Here is a 25,938-nt window from a genome sequence, read left to right as displayed (position 1 = left end):
AGGGTACCAGGTTCAAGTCCTGCTTGGAAGCGGAAGGAATTTTTCCAGCCGTGCTGCGACCCACGATACACTTCCAACACGTTAATGGTATCCACCGCAAAATACCATTAATCTCCAAGAACATTACCATGCACTGCATGTCAGCTATTGTGATTCAAATTTGAGTCATTCGTACAGTCTACAACAGGGAGGTTTCACTCTACGTAATTACGTACGAAAATCCGTTTGCCGTGTGCGCTGGGGAGCGAGGGCAACTTTCATACGTAGATCTCTGAACGGATTTCCGTAGGTAAGCTGTTCCCTACGTTGGGTCCTCCGCAGGACTTTTTGAAATATTTGTTGCACTTTCCGGATTTATCCATGGCAACGTTCAAGCCGCGCAAACACAAGGCATACACCACGTGGAAAACAAAATTGAAAACGCGGTTTCGGTTCGTGGTGCATGCAGTGGGAGAAGGCAGCCAACCCGTCTCCAAAGCAACAAAGCATGCTTATCAGTCGTGGAGAAATCACGTAAAGCGAAACCCAACAGCGCTGATTTTTACGTATGAAACTTACGTGCAGTTCCTACGTTCTTTTCATGCGTAATTGCGTAGAGAGAAACCTCCCTAATATCTCTATATTTCCGTATCTCAATTTGAACTGTTGTTGTGTAGCCATTGACAGTTTGCTGCAAGTAAACTTTTGAACAATATCGTTCGAGCCTTTCAAGCACACCTTTATGCTCTTTGCCGTGTGTGTGTGTGTGTGTGCACGTGTGTGTACGTATGTGTACACATGTGTGTATGTATGTGTGTGGATGTGTGTACGTCAAAGTATGTGTGTGTGTGCACGCGTGTGTATATGTGTGTGTATGTGTTTGTGTGTGTGTGTGTATGTATGTGTGTGTATGTATGTGTGTGTATGTATGTGTGTGTATGTATGTGTGTGTGTGTGTATGTGTGTGTGTGTGTGTGTGTGTGTGTGTGTGTACGTGGGTGTATGTGAATGTGGGCATTGTATGCGTAATAATTCCTTTATTGTCCTCAGAGCGAGCGTTAAGAACTTCGCAAGGCGTATCGGCAGTTTCCGCCATAGCAACACGACCAAAACTACCAGCGGAGACTCATACTTTCAACGCAACAATCATGCTACGCTGCGTAACAGAATGAGCTGGTTCGACACCAACTCCGTCTACACGAACAATGATACGGGCGAGCATCGCCACGCCAAGCAGAACTACAGCCTTGCAGCAGCTAACAGTCCAGTGTGCAACGAATCAACGCCCGTCTTTCCGCCCGCTCCCGGTGAACCAGGCGGCGGCGATAAGCTCACTACTGCTGCTGCTGCTCCGAAAGAAGAAAAGGCTCCGGTCTCTACGGTGACTACGGTGCCTATGGTGCATACAGCGGCTTCGGCTCCAGTGTCGGTGCACATGACTCCGTTGGCAATGGCTACCGAAGAATCCCCTCAGTACCACCGCGCTGCGCCCTCTCTCGGCCACATGAGGACTAGGAGTCGATCGCAGATGAGTCTTCTGGACGCGGAGAAAGCCAACGAGGCGCTGAAAAGCTTCACCGACTTCAGCACTATGGGCGACCATGACGCGAAGGACGCGCTCGATATATTCTCCAGTTTCGACCACCACTTTTACAGTGGAAAAGCCGAGGAGAAGAAAAAGAAAGAAATCCCGTCCTCCTCGTCCGCACCGGTGCTGGCTCTGTTGAAATCGAGGATGGGCACAAACAAATCACGCTCCAAAGCAAAACGCAAGAACGAGTTGTCGTCCATTATAAGCAGCCCTGATTTGGTGTACACCACATCGAAGCAGCTACATAATGCGTCGCCGTTGTCTTCTGCGGAGAAAGATTCATGCGCTCTGGTCGCCCCTGAAGAAGGGCATATGGATGTGCCAAGCCGCCCTGCCAAGAACATAGCCCGGGTGTCGCCACTAGCTGTATCGCCACAGCCTTGCACATCTCTCGCAAGTCAGCCTGAACAGAAGGATCAAGGGCAGCAGCCGCAACATGACTATGGATATCAGCAGCAGCAGTCGCAGAACGCACAGCAGCAGAAACAACAGCAATGGTTGCAGCAACAGCGCGTGACACAAGACCAGAGTCTCTCTCAAAAGCGTGACTCTCTACCCCAGCATCAATTTACTCCACGCCGAAGGTCATCGGCACAGGGACTAGCAAACGACGCCTTCCGAGAAGATTCCGGAGAAATTCACGACAACTTTGGTGGTGCTGAGCTGAATCAGCGTGCGCGTTCCTCCATTGACCTAACAGCCTTGCAGAAAGCACCCCCTTCGACGAAGAGGGCACAGTCACCCAGCGCCTCCAGCCTGCCGCGGACACCCAAGAGTGAGCGGTTACGTCACCGCACCACGTCCGATGCCAGCTCAATGATGAGTCGGAGGCGGCAACGCACCACGTCCGACGCCAGCCCCATGATGAGTCGCCGCTCCAAGGCAGCCGCGTCCTCGGGCCACAGTCGGCAAGTGTCCATGTGCGTACAGTGCTTTCTGGACGTAACCATGCGACTAGCCGTTGCCAGGAGCGACGCAACGTGCGAGCACTACCGCGAGCAGCAATTCTGGAATATCTCCGAAGCCGATATTCTCAACGGCATCAACTCCGCTACGAAGGATAAGTTCTTCCACAAACGCACAAAATCCTGGTCGAAAACCGACCGAAACCGATCTCTCGCGAACAAAAATAAAGGAAGTGCCGGCGAACAAGAACAACAACAACAACAACAACCACCACCCCAACAGCGAGTGGGCAGCAGCGCACACAGCATGGATGGACGGCGCAAACAGCGCAAGACTAGCATGGACAGTGCGGGGAGCTCGGCCAGCAACTCTACAACTGCCACCACTGCCTCTGCAACCACTGGACAAAGCGCTGACGACTTACGGCGACAAATGTTTTCCAGTAAAACAGCACTTTGCTAAGTTTGCCGCTGCGGCATAACTTTACTACCACTGGCACAAGACTCATCACTATTATAGAAAGGACTGCTTAGTTAGGACCTGCGCCCATTACTATCCAGGACTGTTTAGTACCCCTAGCTCATCACTTCCCGGACCATATTAACTGTTTAGTCCTGGGTATTTTTTCACATATTGTAGACGAATAGGAGAGGTAACCATGCATACGGTAGCCATGCATACGGTAGCCATGCATACTGCTGGTGCATACGGTATCCATGCATACGATCATGATACTGGTGACCACCACCACAGAAATAGCGGAGGCTAAGCCGTTTTCTTTGCCACAGCTCTAGATGCCGGACGCGGCACGCAACTTTGCTGACGACTTCAGCCACGTGCTGTTTGTCACGGAGCTTATCTGTTGGCTGCGTGTGGTTGTGTGTGTGTGTGGGGGGGGGGGGGGGGGGGGCAGTTTTTCCAGCACAAGTACAGGTAATAATGTGAAAGGTTGCACATGTGTGAACTTTTTCGTAGTAGGTCGATGCGGCAAGCGCGCGAGCGGGTACGAAGAGTCAAGACGGAGTTGGAAAAACATCAGTATTTTAGTATTCCACGTTATGAGAAATATTTGCATAGATCTGCTCTGTTTTGGTCGCGTTTGGACGGATCTTCGTAGCAACTTTCGTTACTCAAACCCGGACGGTCGAAACGTTACGAATTGCCGTTGTGCGCAACCTCTCTAATGTGATGAATGGCCACAGAGAGAAAGCAATCATGGCTGATGATAATGATTGGAATGCTAACAAGTTACAACGGTGTGTTTAGCGACAGTAAGGCAGACATAAGAAGAGCAGACAAGAGGAGCATGACAATTGTGCACAATACTACTGCTTGCAGATAGTCACGACGGGAAATGGAGCAGGCCAAAGAAAAGGGGAACAAGTTCCGAAAGGTTACGGTGGATTGCGTGCAGTTCTGGATGCACTGGTTACCGAGTGCTGAGTGTGTGTGTGGGGGGGGGGGGGGGGGGTGCGTTCATGCGTGCGTGCGTGTGTCTGGAACCTAGCATAATAATATATTGCCATGCATGGTGGACACAGAAGCACATTGTATTGGAGTGCAAGCAAAACAGAAGCTGAGAAGGGGATATTAGTCACAAGCACAGGTGCTCTCTTACTGTCCTGGGATCGCACTGCCAAACACGATAAGGTATGGCCGCTGCAGGACTCTCTACTACTGCTGCCCACATGATCACAGAATGATAGCACTGCCCCCGGTACATGCTGGTGCTTGCTATGGGGCAGGACCGGCTTACTATGGGGCAGGGCCAGCTTGCTATGGGGCAGGACCGGCTTACTATGGGGCAGGGCCAGCTTGCTATGGGGCAGGGCCAGCTTACTATGGGGCACGGCCAGCTTGCTACGGGGGAAGGGCCAGCTCACTACAGGGCAGGACCAGCTTACTATGGGGCAGGATCAGGTGACTATGGGGCAGGACCGGCTTACTACGGGGCAGGACCGGCTGTAGTTGGCGGCGGAGTGAAACCGGTGCAGTGCTGAGTGAGGGTATCTGTATAACAAGACAACAACGTACAAACAAGATGGAACCTACTTTTAAGACAGGCACGGAGACAGATAGTCATTCTTGTTGAAGAAGGGTAAGTGACAAAGGACCATGAAGTGAGACGGACGAATGGACGGGTGGATGAAAAAAACGCACACCCATTCATAAGAGACAGATGGACAGACAGCCAAACATACAGATGGATAACAGGCCAGGAGGTAAGAGATAGAGATAGAGAGAGAGACAGGGAGACAGAGAGGCAGAGACAGAGAAAGCAGCTGGAAGACAGAGGTCAATAGACATAGTCGTAAATTATGTTGAAACACACACAACTGGGTGGGTTTTGTCTACACAAGTACTCACTGGTTCGCCAGGCTTCATAAAGTCGCTCCCAGTTCTCGAAGCGACCGCGCCATCTCTCGTCTGTGTGGGGGATACGTCATACATATACAGTCAAACCTCGTTAGGACGTACTTCAAGGGACTGAACAAATTTGTTTGTCTTATCGGGAGTTCTTCTTATCCAGACCTGACAAAAAATCGATATACATATCATATGGATTGTATTTACGTGAAGGTGCATGCTGTGGTACATGGAAGCATGTTATTCTTAGCATAAGCCAGAAACAGGTAAGTACAATTAATGACAAAGTGCAATGAATCACGACTGTGTCGAAAGTTCGTACAACGCACTGATCGATTTGCTCAAAACACGCTTGAAAACAATTTGCACTGTACGTACAATATGATCTCGACTATTGAAAAAAAGAAGAAGAAAAAAGGCAGCCAGCCAGCGTAGTCTACGCGCACGCTCGTGGACCGAAAGTTCGTCGTCGCTATATGTACATGACCACACTGACTTTTTTCAAATCACACTTGAAAATAGTTCGTCTTCGCGAAAGTTCGCTGTACAGAAGTTCGTCATAAACGAATAATTTTGACTTGAATTGATGCCTGGCCAACCATAGGATTGGCCTTAGTTCGTACTAATGGAAAGTTCGCCTTATCAGTGTTCGTCCTAACGAGGTTTGACTGTACACGAGTATCCATAGTTCAATACACACACCTTGCCTTGCATAGGCATTAAGGTGTTGCCAAGAGTATTACCCCCGTCCCCTCTGGTGTCATGAAGGGACTTTCCCCGAGCGCTGGCCATGCACAGTGTCAGCTTGTCACACTAGAATTCTACAAACGTTACACTCAAACTCTGGTTAGAATCAGCAATGTATAGAGAAGCACTCAAGCATTCCGCATTGGCAGGCCACGCCTATAGCCGGTCATAGGCAGCTCCCTGATAGAGTGGTGTCACATCTTTGTCATGTGGCTATACAGTCGACCTACCCTTATAACGATATTTGTGTCCAACCAAGAAATATTGTTATAAGGGGCCGTCCGGGGTTACCGATTGTTTTTTCAAAACGAAAAGATTTCGTTTGGGGGTGGGTGGGTTTTGGGGGTTTTCGTTTTGAAAATAATTATTGAATGCACAAACCACGAGCCATGTACGAGTGTAATGTGTATGATATTGTCGTACAAGCACTCAGCTCACACAATATTATGTAGGTCTACATGATTGTATCTGTAGACGGACACAGCGCTTGGAAGCACTCAGTCCTGGTGCTTTCCGAGTACTGGTACAAGATCATCCGGCCATCTTGTCACCACACGATCATCGACAGCACAGGCAAATAAATGTCGAACGGACGACAAGATAAAAGTAACCCAGTGGAAATGGAGCACCTCTCGACACCTACCGTGGCACGAGTCTATCCTTCCTGGCATGACTGTCGTCACCGTCAGGGTCCTCAATCTCGCGGAGGGCTTTCTTCCATCAAAAAGGTCAAGCCCAAAAGGAGAAAAATAATCACGGCTTCCCAGTAGATTTTTGGTCGAGTCGTGGAGATCATACGCGACTGCACCAAAAAGTACTGTGGATGTGAAGCTTGGTAGTCGACTGCATGCAATGCGCCGTTTCGGGCTACATCGTGTGCGTGCATGCACTACCAACCTAGCTGCATGCAACGGATTTGGGAGCTGGCCTTGTCGTAGATCTACACCTGGGCAAAGTAGGTGGCCGAGGTGTGATTTTGAGCACCACTCGTAGATCTACATGTAGATCTACTACTCGTACAACTTTTTTTGTAGTCACTGCATCCAGTGAGCGCTGCACTCTGCCTACGCAGCCGAAGCGCACTTGCCACCGATGTACCTACGAAGACTGTGGCGACGCATTTTCCACGCTGTACCAGCTTCAGCAGCATAAGAAGTCAACCGGACACATCCTTGGACGAGGTCGTCCAAGGAAATCTTGAACACTGTGTATCATGTCGTGTATTTTGATAATGCTACGGACAGTGCAGATGTTTTTTGATTTCTCATACAGCTAGCTGTCTCTTGTACATACCTCTCTGAGCTGTATGCTTTACCTATCTTGACTGGGTTCAATTTCGTGATGATAGCCTTCATGAATCATATTGTATACATGGAATATACCAGGTTGTGATTATTGAAATCAATAATTTAATATATTTCGTTCTAGATGCAGAAAGGGTGGGTGGGTGGGTGGGGGCTGAAAAATACTAAATCTTTTCGTTTTGAAAAAACAATCGGTAACCCCGGACGGCCCCTAAGGGTAATAACTTATAAGGGTAACTGGTTCATTCATACAGTAACACATACGTCATAATGCATGAATTTAGTTCATTTTTACACTCTTCATAGCGTAAAAAAACTAATGTACATGCACATTACGTACACAGCAAGGTGCCCACTGGTGCCCTCATCGCATTTCGTCATGTCCCAGCGACTTCTCAAGTGAAGCTTGCCCTAACCTCACAGTGGACGGTACATATTCCCTGCTGGATATTTTTATAAAATGGAAAATGTCGATTGGTCTGCCCATTTTTTTTTATTGTTATAGGGGTAATATCGTTATAGCAATATCGTTATAGAGGTAAGGCATTGTATGCAAACGTCAATGGAGTGATTTGGTTTGACAGAAAAATATCGTTATAAGGGTAATATCGTTATAGGGGTTATCGTTATAAGGGTAGGTCGACTGTAATTGTGTACTTCAAAAGTAGAAAGTGATCATGTCAGTGAAACCAACATGGCCGACATCATGTGACCCGTACATGCAGGGACTGAGTGGAGTTGGAACCAACATGGCCGACGTCATGTGACCCATACATGCAGGGACTGAGTGGAGTTGGAACCAACATGGCCGACATCATGTGACCCATACATGCAGGGACTGAGTGGAGTTGGAACCAACATGGCCGACATCATGTGACCCATACATGCAGGGACTGAGTAGAGTTGGAACCAACATGGCCGACATCATGTGACCCATACATGCAGGGACTGAGTAGAGTTGGAACCAACATGGCCGACATCATGGGACCCATACATGCAGGGACTGAGGCCTCATTTACACGACAACGATTGAAAAACGTTTTTCAATCGTTTTCGAAACGTTTTTGCTGTTTACACGAAAACGATAATCGCGTACACTGCAACACGTTTTTCGGCGCGCAATGGTCACGTGCAAGAAGTTGGCCTGGCGCAGGCTGGCGGCGGCATGTTTCGAGTACAGGGCTCGTACTAGAAAAACGTTTTTGCCGTTTACACGAGAACGAAACGGAACGAAAACGATTGAAAAACACTTTGAAGGCCGTTTTTTGTTTGAAACATTTTTGAAACGTTTTTCAGCGTTGTCGTGTAAACGCTCTTATCCAAATCTGTGGAAGCGTATTCTTTTGAAAACGTTTTTGACAAAAACGTTTTTCAATCGTTGTCGTGTAAACGAGGCCCGAGTGGAGTTGGAACCAACATGGCCGACATCACGTGACCCATACATGCAGGGACTGAGTGGAGCTGGAACCAACATGGCCGAAATCATATGACTCATATATGCAAGGTTGGGTGGAGTTGGATTCAAAATGGCTGCCCCACGGCATGGTCATGTGACATATGTGAAAGCATTCTCTACTTGGACAGAGGTGACACCCCCTAGGCTGAAGCAGCGCCATACAGCACCAAACGCAGCCGCATTGTTCACTGACATACAACGGTCACACAGCTGTCATACAGACTTACACTCAGCCGTGCTGGGACACGAAGTAGTCGGTGTGTCGGTGTACGGTCGGCTAGTCGGAGCTGGCGGTGACGTGGGCTTGTGGGTCTGCGATGATACGCCAACATAGACTAGAACACACACACACACACGAACATACACACACACACACACGCACACACATAAACACACACACACACACACACACACAAACACACACACACAGTACATAACCGCCCAAGAGCGTGTGGTCCAGCTATAAGGTATGCAATGGCAGAACTTCACATCACGCGATGAACCCGTACACATTTTTCGCACCCTGTGCATAATAGATGCAGTGCTTTGAGTTCAACCCTCTTGTGGCCACTTTGCACTGTTTGCCAGCGTAACATTTTGACCTATGTCAATTGATATGAAGTTCTGCCGTTGCAGCACTGTATTGAGGTTGCAGAGGCAGTTGCACACTCTTTGGGGGTTATGTACTCTTGCAAGTACTAGTCGTACTGTACCAAGAGGTATAACCCCCCAGAGTGTGCAACTCCAACATACCCTGCTGTCCCGACAGAATTTCAAGTTGACGTCATTATTAATTATTAATTTTTATGATGCAATGCTCCTTGCACCAGTGATTTACAACATGTGTACGGGTGTCAACGCCTCACACGCTTTCTTTGCAACAATTTTTACAGGATCAGATGGGCTTTGATCCACCACAGGTTCCGGATTCGTCTGATAATCCGTGTACAGTGCGCATTGCATCATAGAAATGACGTCAACTTGAAATTCTGTAGGGACAGCACCCATAGTCGAGTTGCACACTCTTTGGGGATTATGTACTCTTGGTAGGGGTACCTAGTGAGCTGTGTTGAACTCACCTTCACATCTAGTACCGGCATAGCCGTGTGAACAGCTACAGGAGAAGCCCCCGCTGTAGTAAGGTGACAGGTAGCAACTACCACCGCTGTAACAAGGGTTGGGATTGCACGCCGCTGACGCCGTCGAGGACACTGTCGGGAAAGTGGGTGACGGCGTGACGGTGTGCTTGGTACCTCCTGGGTAGGTGCTGGTCGGCGATATTGTTCCCGGGCTTGGAGCTGCACAGGGAACAAAAATAATGGAGAAAAATTGCAATTTATAAATTTGGAAATTATATGCTTAGATACAACCCTCTGGCCGTCACGCTGCAGTATTTGCTCTTGTACAAGTAACAATGAAATTGAAGACACCACTGCAGCTGTACTTATGGTTGATAAATATGGTGGTAAAGACACACCTGGCAATATGGCGGTAAACACACGCCTGCCCACACACGCTCTCTAGGCTGCAAAGTTCTGGCACAGAGCTCTCCTTCTCACCACCACCACCACCATCAGTTCGCGCCTGGCGCCTGGTCGATGCATGGCTGGCGGTATCCGGCATAGTAGGCTGGTACATCAAGTAGCGCATGGCACATAGATGATGACACAGCAACGACATAGCTCGATTGCGACGTACGTTTCGTCCCCGCTGGACTCATCAGGCAATCTTCTTCTTGGATGTCTTCATACGGAGCTTGACTCGGGAGAATGAAATTGAAGACACCACTGCAGCTGTACTTATGGTTGATAAATATCTATGTGCCATGCGCTACTTGATGTACCAGCCTGCTATGCCGGATACCGCCAGCCATGCATCGACCAGGCGCCAGGCGCGAACTGATGGTGGTGGTGGTGAGAAGGAGAGCTCTGTGCCAGAACTTTGCAGCCTAGAGAGCGTGTGTGGGCAGGCGTGTGTTTACCGCCATATTGCCAGGTGTGTCTTTACCACCATATTCAACCATATGTACAAGTAACAGCCTGTGATCTGGTGTGAACTGGTCAGAACTGGTACAGACACATGGAGAGTCTCGGGTCACGTAGGTGTTTAAATACACGCCAGTGAACCTGGGAATCCATAATCACTCCAGCTCTACAAAATATACACTTTAATCTGCAAAAAACAGACTTTCTACCAACTCTACCAACTCGCAACCACTGTTTCTACCAACTCTACCAACTCCAGGAAATACTAGTAGTCAAGTGTAAAGTCAAGTGTAAAGTCAAGTGTAAAGTCAAGTGTAAAGTCAAGTGTAAAGTCAAGTGTAAAGTCAAGTGTAAAGTCAAGTGTAAAGTCAAGTGTAAAGTCAAGTGTAAAGTCAAGTGTAAAGTCAAGTGTAAAGACTTTACACTTGACTTTACGCTTGACAGACCAGCGCTTTGGCAGAGTGGTTGTGGGCTTGCCTGCGAATCACAAGGTCCCGAGTTCGAGACCTGGCTGGGAGCAGGGGCGTGTACTGTGCTAATGCGGTGATGCATGCGTGAACCACGTTACATGCAGGGAACTGCGCCGACACCCACGGTCAACTGGGTACTCACTACTCGGAGTGAGGGTAACATGGATGCAGGTAACGAGGTTCGTGGTTCGCCCCCTTGTCGGGCATTGGTTGTGAGACTTACCACCTCACCCTCGCCGTTAGGCGCTGCATCTGCCACCCTGGTATCACAGGCAAGGTGGTGGCCTGGCACGAGCGAAACTTCCTAACCTGGTTGTGTTTCTCGATACAATTGTATCGCCGGTGGTAACACGGACGTGCAAACTTTTACACTTGACTTTACTCTTACTACTAGATGATCAAATACACGGTGATAAATACTAAATAGGATACTAGTAGATGTCTGTATTTCGTGGCAAAAAATGGGGTCTGCGCTTTATACTCCGGAACATACAGTACATGTTAGCTTACCTGTGCAGTGGGTCCCGGCCCAGCTGGGAGGACAACTGCAGTAGTAGCCGAGAGAGTAGGCAGCCGATGGGTAGCAAACACCGCCATTGAAGCACGGGTTAGGGCTGCACGTCGACGTGGACGTAGTCGTGGCACTGGGATGAGAAGTGAACGGTGGAGCTGGATACGGAGTTGTCATGGCAGCTACAGCTGCACAATAGAACAGTGTTGAAGAAAGTACAAACGCACCCGATCAATGGCCATATGCCGCACAGAGATTACCCATGCATAGAGATTACCCATGCACAATAAGTTATCTGCTCCCGGCCGCTCATCCTGGTTGAACGGGCTTTGATGACCAGGGACACGCACTCACAAAGAGACAGATACACAGACAGACAGATGGACGGACAGACAGGCAGATGGACAGACAGGCAGATGGACAGACAGGCAGACAGACAGACAGACAGACAGAGCCTCCATGTGTTTCAATGTGTTTTAAAGGTGGAACAGGTAGAGCAGGTTTTACACTCTTGGAAGTTGGAGGCAAAACACCCGGGCTTACTTGAACCACTGGGCATGTACTGGCTGCAGTGGGTTCCAGTCCAGGGCGAGTAGCAGTGGCAACGGTAGCCAGGATAGAAACTTGACGGCACGCAGCTACCGCCGTTGAAGCACGGGTCAGGACTGCATACGGCCTGGGACGCAGTGGGGCTTGGGGAAGCACTGGTCGGAGGTGTTGAGTCTGTTGTCGATACAGTAGGTTCCGCTGGACAGGAACATCGGCAAGGCAAGGTACAATAGTGCTAAACACAATGCGACAAGACGTTGTCAAAGAATCGATGTTTGGAACAAATCCCAATTGCAACATCTTGATAAAACACTCCTCCATAGGATTAACGTGCTGAACAACATACGGTACGAGTTCGCTCGTACTTACGATTGCATTTGAAATCTCTGTAGTACGGAGTCGGGCGTATCACGTGTTGATAGATTTCTCCAGTGCTCTCGTTGTACCTTCCTGCCGCGAATGAAATATAGATACGACCGGCTATGGAGACATCTTGGGGGTCCTTGCTAGCGTTACAGCTGACTGTGAACGCATACCTGTATTGGAAAGACAGTACATGTTCATGTCTAGTGTTGTTAGTACAACATAGGTTACAAGACAACCTCATTAGTAGACAACCATCCAAAATCCTCTGACATCTCAAACGCGTACACGTCCGGATAGTAGATAATACTCGCATATAGACACATTTTTGAAATCTCCCCAGGTTTTCTACTAACGAGGCTAGACCTGTATAGACAGACCGGCAGGCATGCTTGCTTTATCGGTGAATCACCAGCATCATCATAGCGCCAGAACTCACCATGGCATCATTGTGGAATCACCACCGCACACACATGATGCCATGATTCACTATGACATCTTGAAACAGGACAAACTAAATTCCAGATTCCAATATCACATCATCGTGGAATCACCATGACAATCTCAAAGCCAGAAAATACTATGACATCACCAAAGGAATCGCCTTTACACATCATGCCAGAATACACTTTGACATGATTGTGGAATCATCACGACAAAATCACAATGTCAGAATGCACTATGACATCATCATGCAATCACTATGACATCATCGTGGAATTACTATGACATCATCATGGAATCGCCATTACACATAACAAGTTAGAAGTCAAGTAAACAGGTGAGTGTGTTAGGACTTGAAACAGCCATAGATATACCTGCTTGTGTTAGCGTATTGCCAGTATTCTTGATTCCTTGGTCGATCATAGAGCAGATCAGAATCACGCACTGGAGCACTATAGCTATATGCATACCTGAGCAGAACGAGGTGAGGGAAAAAGTAAATTTTAAATGGCAAGAAAAATAGCAAACTTCAAAATCTCCAATGAGAGGTGGCCAAGAGATGCCAAACCCACTGAACCACATGCGGGTACACACCGTGAAGTGCTGACGGGATTGTAACACTACGAAATAGAGACCGGCAGAGTCGGTGATGCACCGGAGCGCGAAAATCAGGTGTCGGACTTCAGTTGCCACCATGGTGGCTAAGACTGAAGGATGCAACAACAAATGCTGTGTTCTACTTACCGATCTTCACAGTGGGAGTTATAGCAGAGGAGCACATCAGAATTGGGCTGCAGGCACCGGGAGAAAAAGGAACGATTCGGTAAAGAATGAACAGCAGAAAACAAGGGCATTGTCAGAGCAGATGCGGGTGGTGCATGGGTCTGCAGACTGCAGAGTCATGTATACATGCACAGAGGCCTTAATCCATGCTTTTCCTTTCTGAAGTCAAGAATTCTTAAAAAATAATAGACCTGCCCCGAAAGTCATGACCCAGCAGCATGACGAAGCAACGCACTTAGCCAACCTCCTCCCCCAACCAGAGGCCAAAGGCCGAAATCCATTTGGCACACTCATGTTTTCCTCGTGCTAGGCCACAAGTTCCCAATTCACTGTGGATCGCAGCACTTCAAGGGAATCCACAAGTTATTTACCATAAATGCATCCTCGGAGAGAGCAGCCGCCACGTAGAACCCTGGCCTGTCGGTCCCCAGAACAATGGTAATGTTACTATCGCCACGTCTCTCTCCAATCTCAGCCCACACGTCACAGTTGACATGCGGTGTACACGGGTTCGGCTGGTAGTAAAAACTACACGAGTCACCGGATGTCAGACAGCGAGTGCTGGGGAATTCCACTGGGAAACAGGAACAGGGACAAACACAAGAGGAAAAAACTAACTAGCACGCAAAACCACCATTTGGAATTGCAATTTACACGAGTTGCTGTTGCAGATGCGTGTAACGTCAGTGGCCAAAACAGAAGAGAAAACAACAAAAGCAATAGTGCCAAATCTCTCACAGGAAAACAAAAAAACTTCCTCTCTCCAGGAGCACAAGTCACAGGTAACCAGGCACATTTGAACTTTGTAAGCAACTACCCTGCAATGCTCAGGCTTCCAAGTCTATGTTATTTTGGCTCACCGTCTATTACAATTCATTTCTGCCCAGGATGGATTCTCTACCCGTAACCAGCAAACTCAACACTCAATCATGCTTGGTACTCACATGGTCCCTGTGATGTGGCGGGTGAAGGCGGAAAGGTTGGGAAATTTGTCGATGCTTGCGACGTAGATTGCCCCGTATGAATACCACTGGTAGACTGTGGGCCGCTTGCAGCTCCTGTTGCTGGTGCAGTTGTGTCGAATATAGAATCTGTTTTCACGCATGGGAGCAGAGACATGCATGCCGGAATGTGCACACATAATCCAAGGACAAAACAGCATTGGAGCAGATACTGGCATGCTGACATACGCACACATTCATGCACAAACATAAGGGACGGAACACATCCACCCGTATGTCATGTACATGTGAATACATTTCTTTAATGTAAAAGTTACGCAAGCTCCACTGCAGCCACTTCATTACATTAAAAGCCCTACACACACCATCCTCAAATCAAGTGTCACTAATATCTCAATTAAATTTTTGGCCAGGAGCCTTCATCAGGATTATATGTAGATACAGACGGCAGAAAGTCCGTTGCATACCCTGACATCGTAAATCACTCGATTACGCATGGAACACAAAGTCCGTTGCATACCCTGACATCGTAAATCACTCGATTACGCATGGAAACCATCTTCTTCAGAAACTGTAAAATATGTACATGTACTTGTAATAAAACTACTTGGGCTAAGCAGGTCTCCAATGCTGCAGGCTATCTACACTTTATCTATACTGCAGGTTATCTATACTGCAGGTTATCTATACTGCAGGCTATCTATACTGCAGGTTATCTATACTGCAGGTTATCTATACTGCAGGCTATCTATACTGCGGGCTATCTATACTGCAGGTTATCTATACTGCAGGTTATCTATACTGCAGGCTATCTATACTGCAGGCTATCTATACTGCAGGCTATCTATACTGCAGGCTATCTATACTGCAGGTTATCTATACTGCAGGCTATCTATACTGCGGGCTATCTATACTGCAGGTTATCTATACTGCAGGTTATCTATACTGCAGGTTATCTATACTGCAGGCTATCTATACTGCAGGCTATCTATACTGCAGGCTATCTATACTGCGGGTTATCTATACTGCAGGCTATCTATACTGCGGGCTATCTATACTGCAGGTTATCTATACTGCAGGTTATCTATACTGCAGGTTATCTATACTGCAGGCTATCTATACTGCAGGCTATCTATACTGCAGGCTATCTATACTGCAGGTTATCTATACTGCAGGTTATCTATACTGCAGGTAAGACAACACTACACAAATTCTGTAAGAAGCTACAAGCACAAGCACAGACTGCATTGCCGCAACAAGAAACAAACTGATCGTGGAACTGGAAGCTAAATGTGCCATACTCATCGATCCACGCTCGAACTGCGTCCCACATGTTCTCTGTGCGCTCAGTTCATGCTCAAAGTCGTGACTGTTCACACAGAGACCAGTCCATACTTCACACGGAGAACGGTATAAAAAAATCCGTATGAAACTAACTCGATCTCGAACCGCAACGAGGATTTCATACGCACTTTGGTACGTTTTACCGTGTACCCGAAACTCTCTGATACCGACAATGAGCAGGCAGGTGTATGTGTTATCTGTATGCTTCATCTCAATCAGTTCAATGACAACGCTGTAACTCCCATATGCCACACTAGCATAGACAGGCTATTAAAGAGAATCCAGCGGAAAGCCACACAATTATTCCTCTGCCTCCCTCTCTACACCCATATTAACCACTCTGACCTTCTCTTCTGCATCAAGTGGCCCACTCTCTTCTCCCGCTTTAAAGTTAAACACATAGCGTTTGCTCACTCCATCCACCACAATTACGCCCTGCCTCATATTCTAATGCTCGCAAGCCCAAATCGTGTCAATACAGGCTATAGCTTTTGGCACACTCACCCTTGGCATTTGCCAACTGTAAGAACCGACCGCTGCCTGGGTTCCCCTCTGTACAAATCTCTCCATTATTTCAATGGCCTCTCATCAACGTTACACAATATTCAATCACCAGCTTTGCTTAAGCAAACGATATCATCCCGGCTGCTAAATTCAATCTGCTCATGTAAGCAAACGATGTCATCCCGGCTGCTGAATTCAATCTGCTCATGTAAGCAAACGATGTCATCCCGGCTGCTGAATTCAATCTGCTCATGCACGAGCCACGCTCACCGATACATCTAGTTTGATCACTGCTAGCCATGCAATTTCCGCATCATACTAATCTCAATATAATAATAATCTCTTATTGGCCACAGGCCATCGTGAGAATAAAGATATGACACAGCAGTACTAGTCCATACGTTCGCATTGTAAGCCATTGTATCCGTACGGACAAGAGCAATATCCCGCGGTAACATATTATCCACCGTTGTAACACGTTAATCCTGTGGATGTAGAAGATGATACTGTGGCTGGCTGTGCAGTTAGTGGATGTGTGGAGTGTGATGGCTGGGTACTGTGTTGTTGTGCAGTTAGTGGATGTGTGGAGTGTGATGGCTGGGTACTGTGTGGCTGTGCAGTTAGTGGATGTGTGGAGTGTGATGGCTGGGTACTGTGTTGTTGTGCAGTTACTGGATGGGTGGAGTGTGATGGCTGGGTACTGTGTTGTTGACCTGAAGCAGTACAACAAACCGCACACAGCGCAAAGATAGCTTGTGAACTCCATTCATTTCATCATGTGTGTGTGTGGGTGTATGTGTGTGTGCGCGCGCGCGTGTGCGTGTGTGCAGAAAAAGTACGGTACATACCACTGGTAGACTGTGGACTGCTTATACCACCTGTTGCTGGTGCAGTGGTGTCAAATATGGAATCTGTTTTCACGCATGGGAGGAGGCACACAGACACAGACACACACACACACACACACACACACACACACACACACACACACACACACACACACACACACACACACACACACACACACACACACACACACACACACACACACACACACACACACACACACACACACACACACACACACACACACACACACACACACACACACACACACACACACACACACACACACACACACACACACACACACACACACACACACACACACACACACACACACACACACACACACACACACACACACACACACACACACACACACACACACACACACACACACACACACACACACACACACACACACACACACACACACACACACACACACACACACACACACACACACACACACACACACACACACACACACACACACACACACACACACACACACACACACACACACACACACACACACACACACACACACACACACACACACACACACACACACACACACACACACACACACACACACACACACACACACACACACACACACACACACACACACACACACACACACACACACACACACACACACACACACACACACACACACACACACACACACACACACACACACACACACACACACACACACACACACACACACACACACACACACACACACACACACACACACACACACACACACACACACACACACACACACACACACACACACACACACACACACACACACACACACACACACACACACACACACACACACACACACACACACACACACACACACACACACACACACACACACACACACACACACACACACACACACACACACACACACACACACACACACACACACACACACACACACACACACACACACACACACACACACACACACACACACACACACACACACACACACACACACACACACACACACACACACACACACACACACACACACACACACACACACACACACACACACACACACACACACACACACACACACACACACACACACACACACACACACACACACACACACACACACACACACACACACACACACACACACACACACACACACACACACACACACACACACACACACACACACACACACACACACACACACACACACACACACACACACACACACACACACACACACACACACACACACACACACACACACACACACACACACACACACACACACACACACACACACACACACACACACACACACACACACACACACACACACACACACACACACACACACACACACACACACACACACACACACACACACACACACACACACACACACACACACACACACACACACACACACACACACACACACACACACACACACACACACACACACACACACACACATGCACCCAATCAGTCATGTAAACACATTCCCAGCTCATGCATGTGAAAATGAAACGGGGACGGCAGTCTTCGCCTTCAATTTATAATGCCCAGTTGTGTTTCCCTATAGTGTTTTTTGTGAATAGAGAGTCTTGCAATGCACCCCCATAGTTAATCGTCCGAGCATTGAAGCGGCACAGGGCTAGGTGCAGCAAGAAAACAGCGTCAAACGTCTGAGTGTGAAGATGACATGGGGCTGGCAGTAATAAGCACAGAATCCGTCAGTCACAACATACCTAAGAGAATTTTCATACGGGACATTCTATACGTTAGTGTGGAGTGTGTGGAGTTCATCTAATTTCAGAAATTTTCGGTGCTCAATATTTTCGGTATGAGGGCAAAAAGGACAGGTTAGGTGAACAGAAAGTTTAGGTACAGAGAATAGGATAGGTATGAAACAAATGCACCGAAGGTACCGAAAATAAAAGTATAACGAAAATTTGTGAAGTAACAGTATACAGTACACGCACCCCCTGGTTAATGTCCATGCTAAGACCCCGTACACCGTATCCTGGACAATGCATGCTAAGCAAAGTTTTGAAATCTTTCATTTTCACGAAAGTGACTGTGTTACTGTTGTACATGTATGTACCTGGAGAGTAGTTGTACTGCACGCGTGCATGCACATGTGAAAACCCTGAGTGCCAGGCAATGGGACATTCAGACCTCTAACTTTGTGCATTATGCATCGCTAGCTTTGTGCATTATGCATCGCTAGGTTTGTGCATTGTGCACCGCTAGTTTTCTGCACTATGCATCGCTAGCTTTGTGCATCAGGATCGACTTTACTTCACCGAACAGTACATACGTTCACATTGTACTCCGTAGTATCCGCACGGACAAGAGCGTGTGTGTGTGTGTGTGTGTGTGTGTTTGTGTGTGTGAGTTGTAGTTGAAGAGGTCGGTTGCACTTTTCTGGGCTCTGACCGAAATGGAAGGATAGCTGCGTTTGCAGCCATGGCTGTGTGGTGTAGACCAGGCCATGGTTGCTGCAGCGTGTCCCAGTGGATTTGCGCTCTGCTGAGAGTAGGTACACAAGCACAAGCGAGACGAGACAGTGTTTCTTGTTTGAAAATTTTTCAAATTTTCGAATAGTTGTGGACGAGGATGAGGACGATGAGGAAGTCGAGGAAGGAGCGAGAGACTCTTTATGGCGAGCTGAAATGTCCAGTCCCTTGTAGAGGACACAGGTGATGCCAGGATATGGAGAAAAAACAAGTCAGTGTCGCGAGTGGACAGAGGTCTGGACTTTTTGTCGGCGGAACTCGTAAAATTCCGTGTCGGAGTTGCGGGAATTCAAGAGACGAAGTGGTTCGGCAGTGATGTGTGGCCCATCGGCAATTGTACCTTCGTTCATTCTGGTCGCCCAATCCCAACAGGGGAGAACCAGCCCGACGGAACGAGGGTGTTGGAATTTGGATGAATCCAGAGATGTCGGCGGCGTGGCGGCGTGGCGGAGAACAGTGGGACCCCGTAAGCTCGCGCATCGTCACGGCTCGTATCCTACTTCACGCGAAGGGGGACAAACTACCCCGCGGAGATCGATGTCACCGTGATCAGTAACGAAGAGACACAAGCGCAGCCACATGTACAACACTTGTCTGTTATCAATATCTATGCGCCCACCAACAAAGCGACATTCAGCGTGAAGGAGACATTTTATAGACACCTACAGACGATCGGTGACAAAGTCAACCGTAACGACATCTTTGTACTCCTGGGCGATTTCAACGCCAGAGTAGGGTCACGCGGAACTGGTGATTTTGGGGACAGGTATGACGATAGGCCCCCCTGGGATCAGATCATTGGTGACTTTGGTCTTGGTCAATGTAATCAGGCTGGTGAGGATTTATTGTTGTTCTGCGCAAGGAACTCACTATGCGTTTTGAATACCTGGTTTCGGAAGGAGCTACGCAAGCGTGGAACCTGGACTCATCCTGCCACACGTCAACTACACCTGATTGATTATGTCATTATGCGACAGGATCAGCACGTATACTGTCAGGATGTCTCTGTCATGCGTGGCGCGTCATTTTGGTCTGATCACTACATGGTCCGTGCACGTTTGGCTCTGAGTCGTGGTGCTCCACCGCGCAATGGGCGTACAAGTGGCAGCGGCAACCGGAAGCGTTTTGACATGAGGAGTCTGCGGAACACTGATGTTTGTACAGCTTTCCAGGATAGTGTTCAGGAGCGTCTGGCCAGGGATTCTGCAGTGCCCAGAGAGTCGGTGGAGTCTATAGATCTAGAGTGGTCTGGCATCCGTGACGCTGTTACGTCTGCTGCCTCTGACATCATTGGTTTTGGTAAACGTGTTCAACCAGACTGGTTCTTGGAGAGCAGCTCGACTCTTGAGCCGCTCATTGATGCCAAGAATACCTGCCATCAAGCGTTGTTGTCAAACGATACAGTTGATACTCGGAAAGCCTTTCGACAGGCACAACGTACAGTGGCAAAGGCTGTGCAGATGGCGAAGGAAAACTGGATATCAGAGGTAGTTCGTGATGCTGAGGAGGCTCAGAAAGATGGGCGCACTCGCTGGAAGTGCATCCGGAAGCTGCAGGAAATTGAGAAGGGCAGAACTTCAAAGCATACATCTGCTGTGCTGGATGAGAACGGCAACTTGATCCAAGATGCGGATGCTGTTCGTGCTCGTTTCGGACGGCACTTTGAGACGGTGTTAAATACGCAGAGCCAATTTGACCAACACACTGTTGACAGCATGCCTGCATTGGATTTTCGTGAACATCTGGACGACGTCCCTAGCATCGAGGAGCTCCAACGTGCACTTCGCCGTATGAAGAATGGCACAGCCAGTGGTCAATCAGGCATTCTGCCAGAGCTGATTCGTTGTGGTGGTGAACATTTGTTGGGTCGCCTCCATGAGTTCATCGTTAGGGTTTGGGAAACTGGATCGGGATCGGTCCCTGCTGACTGGCGTGATGCAGAGATAGTCCCCATTCCCAAGAAGGGTAACCGGCATAGCTGCGATAACTGGCGTGGCATCAGCTTGCTCGATGTTGTGGGCAAACTGTTTGCTCGCATGCTCCAGGACCGGCTTGAGCCACTCGCTGAAGACTGGCTACCAGAGTCTCAGTGCGGTTTTCGGAAGGGTAGGGGCTGCATCGATATGATCTTTGCTGCCCGCCAAGTACTCGAGAAAGCCATTGAACATCAATCTGATCTGTACGTCTTGTTTGTGGATCTACGCAAGGCGTACGACTCGGTCCCCCGAACAGCGCTTTGGCTGGTCCTGCAGAAACTCGGTGTGCCTCCGCGCATGCTTCAGGTGATCCGGTCTCTTCACGAGGGTATGATGGCGTCTGTTTGCGTGGGTAGTGGTCAGTCTGACAGCTTTGGGGTGGAGAATGGTCTACGCCAGGGTTGCACCCTGGCTCCGATGTTGTTCAACCTCTACTTCTCTGCCGTCCTTGCACACTGGCGCTCAACATCCACAGTGCCTAGTTTCCCGATGAAACATCGTATCGGCCGCAAGTTGGTTGGCGACCGTACTGCCAAGCACAGACTCACAGACTTATCCGTATCGGAGTCGCTATTTGCGGATGATGCTGCCCTGTATACCACTTCGTACGAGCACGTGGAGACGATGGTGAAGGAATTTACGCAGTGTGCGTTAGGCTGGGGCCTGACTGTTAGTGTGCAGAAGACGAAGTTCTTGGCGGTCGGTCCGAGTGTCATCCGTGCTGATATTGTGGTGCCTGGGAGTGCTGGCGACGTGATCGGCGTGGTCAGCGATTTTACCTACCTCGGCAGTACGATCAGCGCCGATGGAGAGCTGGATGCCGAAGTCACAACTCGTCTCGCCATGGCATCGAGGGCGTTTGGTAGCCTCCTCCAACCAATTTTCCGGAACTCGGGTCTATCGCTTGGAATCCGACGTCAGGTCTACCAGGCCGTGGTCCTTACAGTGCTGCTGTATGGTTCTGAGACATGGACGCTGAAGGCACGCCTCCTGCGCAGGTTGGACACGTTCCATCGACAGTGTGTTCGCACGATCCTGAGTGTTACCCGAGACCAGCAGTGGCAGGAACACCTGTCAAGTGAAGACTTGGCGAAGCGCAGCGGCATGCCAGCCTCGCTGGAGGAGGCCATTCGTGCGAATCGCCTGCGATGGCTTGGTCACCTCGCAAGGATGGACGACACCAGGTTGCCAATGCAGATCCTGTTTGCGGAGGGCACTAACACGCAGCCCCGCCATGGACCCAAGCGTCGTTGGAGAGATGTGGCAGCTTCAGACCTGCGTGCGACCGGTATCCCGGAGGCACAATGGTACCACCTTGCTCAGGACCGGAGGGACTGGCGCGAACGTAGCCGTCGGAAGCCACCAAGCCAGCCCCAACCAAGAGTGTTCGTCTGTGTCTGCGGCCGCGACTTTCGCCGTCCGAATGATTTATCCCGACACAAGAACTACTGCCTCGCCTAATAGCTATCATCGCCGACTATCATCGCCTTTGGCGATGGGCTTTCCAAAGATCCAAAGGTGTGTGTGTGTATGTGTGTGTGTGTATGTATGTGTGTATGTGTAGACGCGCACGCATGTGTGTGTTAACTTACTGAGGCATTGGGAGCCGGTCCACGGTGGATTGCACAGGCAGATGAACCCAGCCGCCTGAGTTGCATCCGTATAACAAGTACCATTGTTAGCACATGGAAATGCACTGCACGCATCATGATACACTGCTGTTGGTGTAGTGTTCTCTACTGGACTACTACTAGCAGCAGCAGTAGGGTAGGAAGTAGTCGCAGCCACTGGCATGTAGGCTAAAGAGGGCAGGAGATGATGATATAGTACATACACACACACACACACACACACACACACACACACACACACACACACACACACACACACACACACACACACACACACACACACACACACACACACACACACACACACACACACACACACACACACACACACACACACACACACACACACACACACACACACACACACACACACACACACATACATATACTAACACTCGCATGCAAACAAACACATGCAACATACGCATGTGTTTGTAGTATGCAGTGCACACCAGCGCCTTATTTCATGGAACATTTGCGTTACAGATTCTAAGCAAGTGTTGGAGCTAACGGGTGAGTGAGCTAACGGGTGAGTGAGCTAACGGGTGAAAGAAATGAACACAAGAAAACACAGAAACCGGTCTGTGAATTTGTTCTTCTTTTTTCTACAAGTCCCCATGGTCTCCAATCTGGTTAGAATTGAGGAGCGAAAGGGTGGTGAGACCTAGTGTATTCGGCCGACCTGAGGTGTTTTTTAAATTTTTTGACTAAAAGCCACGTGGTGCATGCAACGGGAACACACAGCAGCCATGGTGGTGGGGGGGGGGGGGGGGGCAGGCGCTCCGCCGACCAACTGGTCTCGACATCGTCACGCTCTGGACGCACCAGATAAATGGAAGTACGAGGGAAAGAGAAAGAAGAGGGTGTGTGAACTCACTTTCGCATCTGTCCCCGGTAAAGTACGCCGGACACGAGCATATGAATCCGTTCAGGCTGGGAACTGTGATGCATGTGGCGGCGGGATGTAGGCATGGCGATGACACACACGGGTCTGGGAGCGGCGTATTGGAGGCCGGCGTTGTTATCACCTCTGGTGATGTAGCTAAAGGCTGAGCAGAGGTGGAATAGGCTGGAGAGGGCAGAAGAAAGACAAAAAAATCTCGGTTTGCGTGCGACGTGGATGGAGGCTGAGTTTTCCGCACCCGTAGGAGCGACACCAAGAGTACATGAAAACCAGAGTGTGCAGCTTGGGGCCTTTTCTGCTATGGGTGTCCGTCACGGCGGAATTCCGTGATTACATCATATTATTTTGGCGCAGATCTGAGGCGGGAAATGGCGTAGTGCGTACAACTGAGCTGCAGTTGTGCAGAAAGAGACCTGCTTGAATCCTGCTTGTACGCACTACATCACTAAAATGATGAAATCACGGAATTCCGCCGTGACAGCAACCCATCCGAGCTGCACACTCTGGTTTTCATGTACTCTTGGCGACACCCACCCTCTATGGATCAACACGCAGACGCAACTCCCAAGAAAATACTGTAACTCCTGTCAAGGCGGCCACTCTTGACTACTTTTGCAAGAAGCACACTATGACCAGGACTGGGGGGGGGGGGGGGGGGGGTATTTCCAGTCAAATGACATCCTGCACAAGAAGGCTACAGGTCTATGCTCTTTAGTACAACATAGGTTACAAGACAACCATCCAAAATCTACTGACGCCTGAAACGCGTACATTCACATCCGGATAGTAGATAATACTCGTATAAGACGAAGAACTTATCTACTAACAAGGGTAGACCTGTACCTTAGCAAAAATATCACTAGAACCAGGACCGGGGGGGGGGGGGGGGGGTATTTCCCTAATTTACAGTCAAATGACCCTGCACAAGATGACTACCTGTACACGGGGACCCGGTTTGGAAGGTCCTTAGTACATCGGCGTATTCAGACTTTACTGAACACTCATTGGTTTGAGGGAAAGATGCAAACGGGAAAAGTCCGAAGAAAGATCGTTCTTCGGTGCTCCGTTCTTCGGTGCTCCGTTCTTCGGTGCTCCGTTCTTCGGTGCTCTGTTCTTCGGTGCTCCGTTCTTCGGTGCTCCGTTCTTCGGTCCCCGACAGTACTGTTAACTTTGCGTAAAACGACACTCGGCGGGGCATCAGAAAAGTGTCCTTATACCCGAAGTCTCATTATATGTATTACAGTTAGATGGGACTTGCTCTGGGCATGGAAATTCTGTCGTTATTCACGAATTGTCGTTATATCCGCAGTCGTTATTAGCGAAGTTGACAGTGCTGCAGCAACAGACTTACTCAAGCATCGGTAGCCACTCCACGGTGCCACGCACACGCACAGGAATCCCGGCGGTGACTGCGTGCCGTCCAGATAGCACGTACCGTCGTACGCACACGGGTTGCTGCTGCATGCGTCGGTGGCCGAGGGTGTTGTCGGTGGCTGAGCTGCAGAGCCGCTGCCAGTTGTTTGTGCGGTCGTGTGAAGCAGGTCAGCTGCAACGCAGAAGTGCGCAGATATTTTGAATCAGCTGCACAGAATAATCATCCTTTTGTCAATTTTTGTGTCAACAATACTGGAGTCAACTGGTACCCCTTTTTTGCCGAAATGTTGTAATTGATTGATAAACAAGTTCGATGTAGTTGCAGAATGAATAGGAAAGAGTGGATCTGCTCTAAAAACTACTTTCTATAATGTAATTATTGCAATGGGTCGTTTC

General features: G+C 48.8%; 2 protein-coding genes across 2 annotated transcripts in view; one reads left to right on the top strand and one right to left on the bottom strand.

The window, feature by feature from the left end:
• Positions 1-3,325, top strand: part of LOC135825709 (uncharacterized) — a 61,334-nt gene extending 58,009 nt beyond the window's left edge. The window contains exon 28 of the mRNA XM_065338328.1: positions 1,030-3,325. Within this exon, the coding sequence (XP_065194400.1) occupies positions 1,030-2,938 (1,909 nt within the window). The 3' untranslated portion in view covers positions 2,939-3,325. The remainder of the gene's footprint in view (positions 1-1,029) is intronic.
• A 364-nt stretch (positions 3,326-3,689) lies between these two features.
• On the bottom strand, positions 3,690-25,724 carry LOC135825548 (neurogenic locus notch homolog protein 1-like). Its single transcript, XM_065338158.1, has 15 exons — positions 25,520-25,724; positions 24,142-24,333; positions 23,226-23,432; positions 17,114-17,176; positions 14,400-14,546; positions 13,827-14,029; positions 13,417-13,463; positions 13,047-13,142; positions 12,235-12,401; positions 11,860-12,063; positions 11,316-11,504; positions 9,430-9,648; positions 8,578-8,685; positions 4,844-4,903; positions 3,690-4,486 (listed from the first exon to the last, which is right to left on the bottom strand). The coding sequence occupies exons 3-15, from the start codon at positions 23,425-23,427 to the stop codon at positions 4,422-4,424; spliced, it is 1,770 nt and encodes a 589-aa protein (XP_065194230.1). The 5' UTR covers positions 23,428-23,432; positions 24,142-24,333; positions 25,520-25,724; the 3' UTR covers positions 3,690-4,421.
• Positions 25,725-25,938: the final 214 nt, after the last annotated feature.

Source organism: Sycon ciliatum, chromosome 10 (genome assembly GCF_964019385.1).
Source record: "Sycon ciliatum chromosome 10, ocSycCili1.1, whole genome shotgun sequence".
Taxonomy (NCBI): domain Eukaryota; kingdom Metazoa; phylum Porifera; class Calcarea; order Leucosolenida; family Sycettidae; genus Sycon; species Sycon ciliatum.
This window is presented reverse-complemented; position numbering and strand designations above follow the sequence as displayed.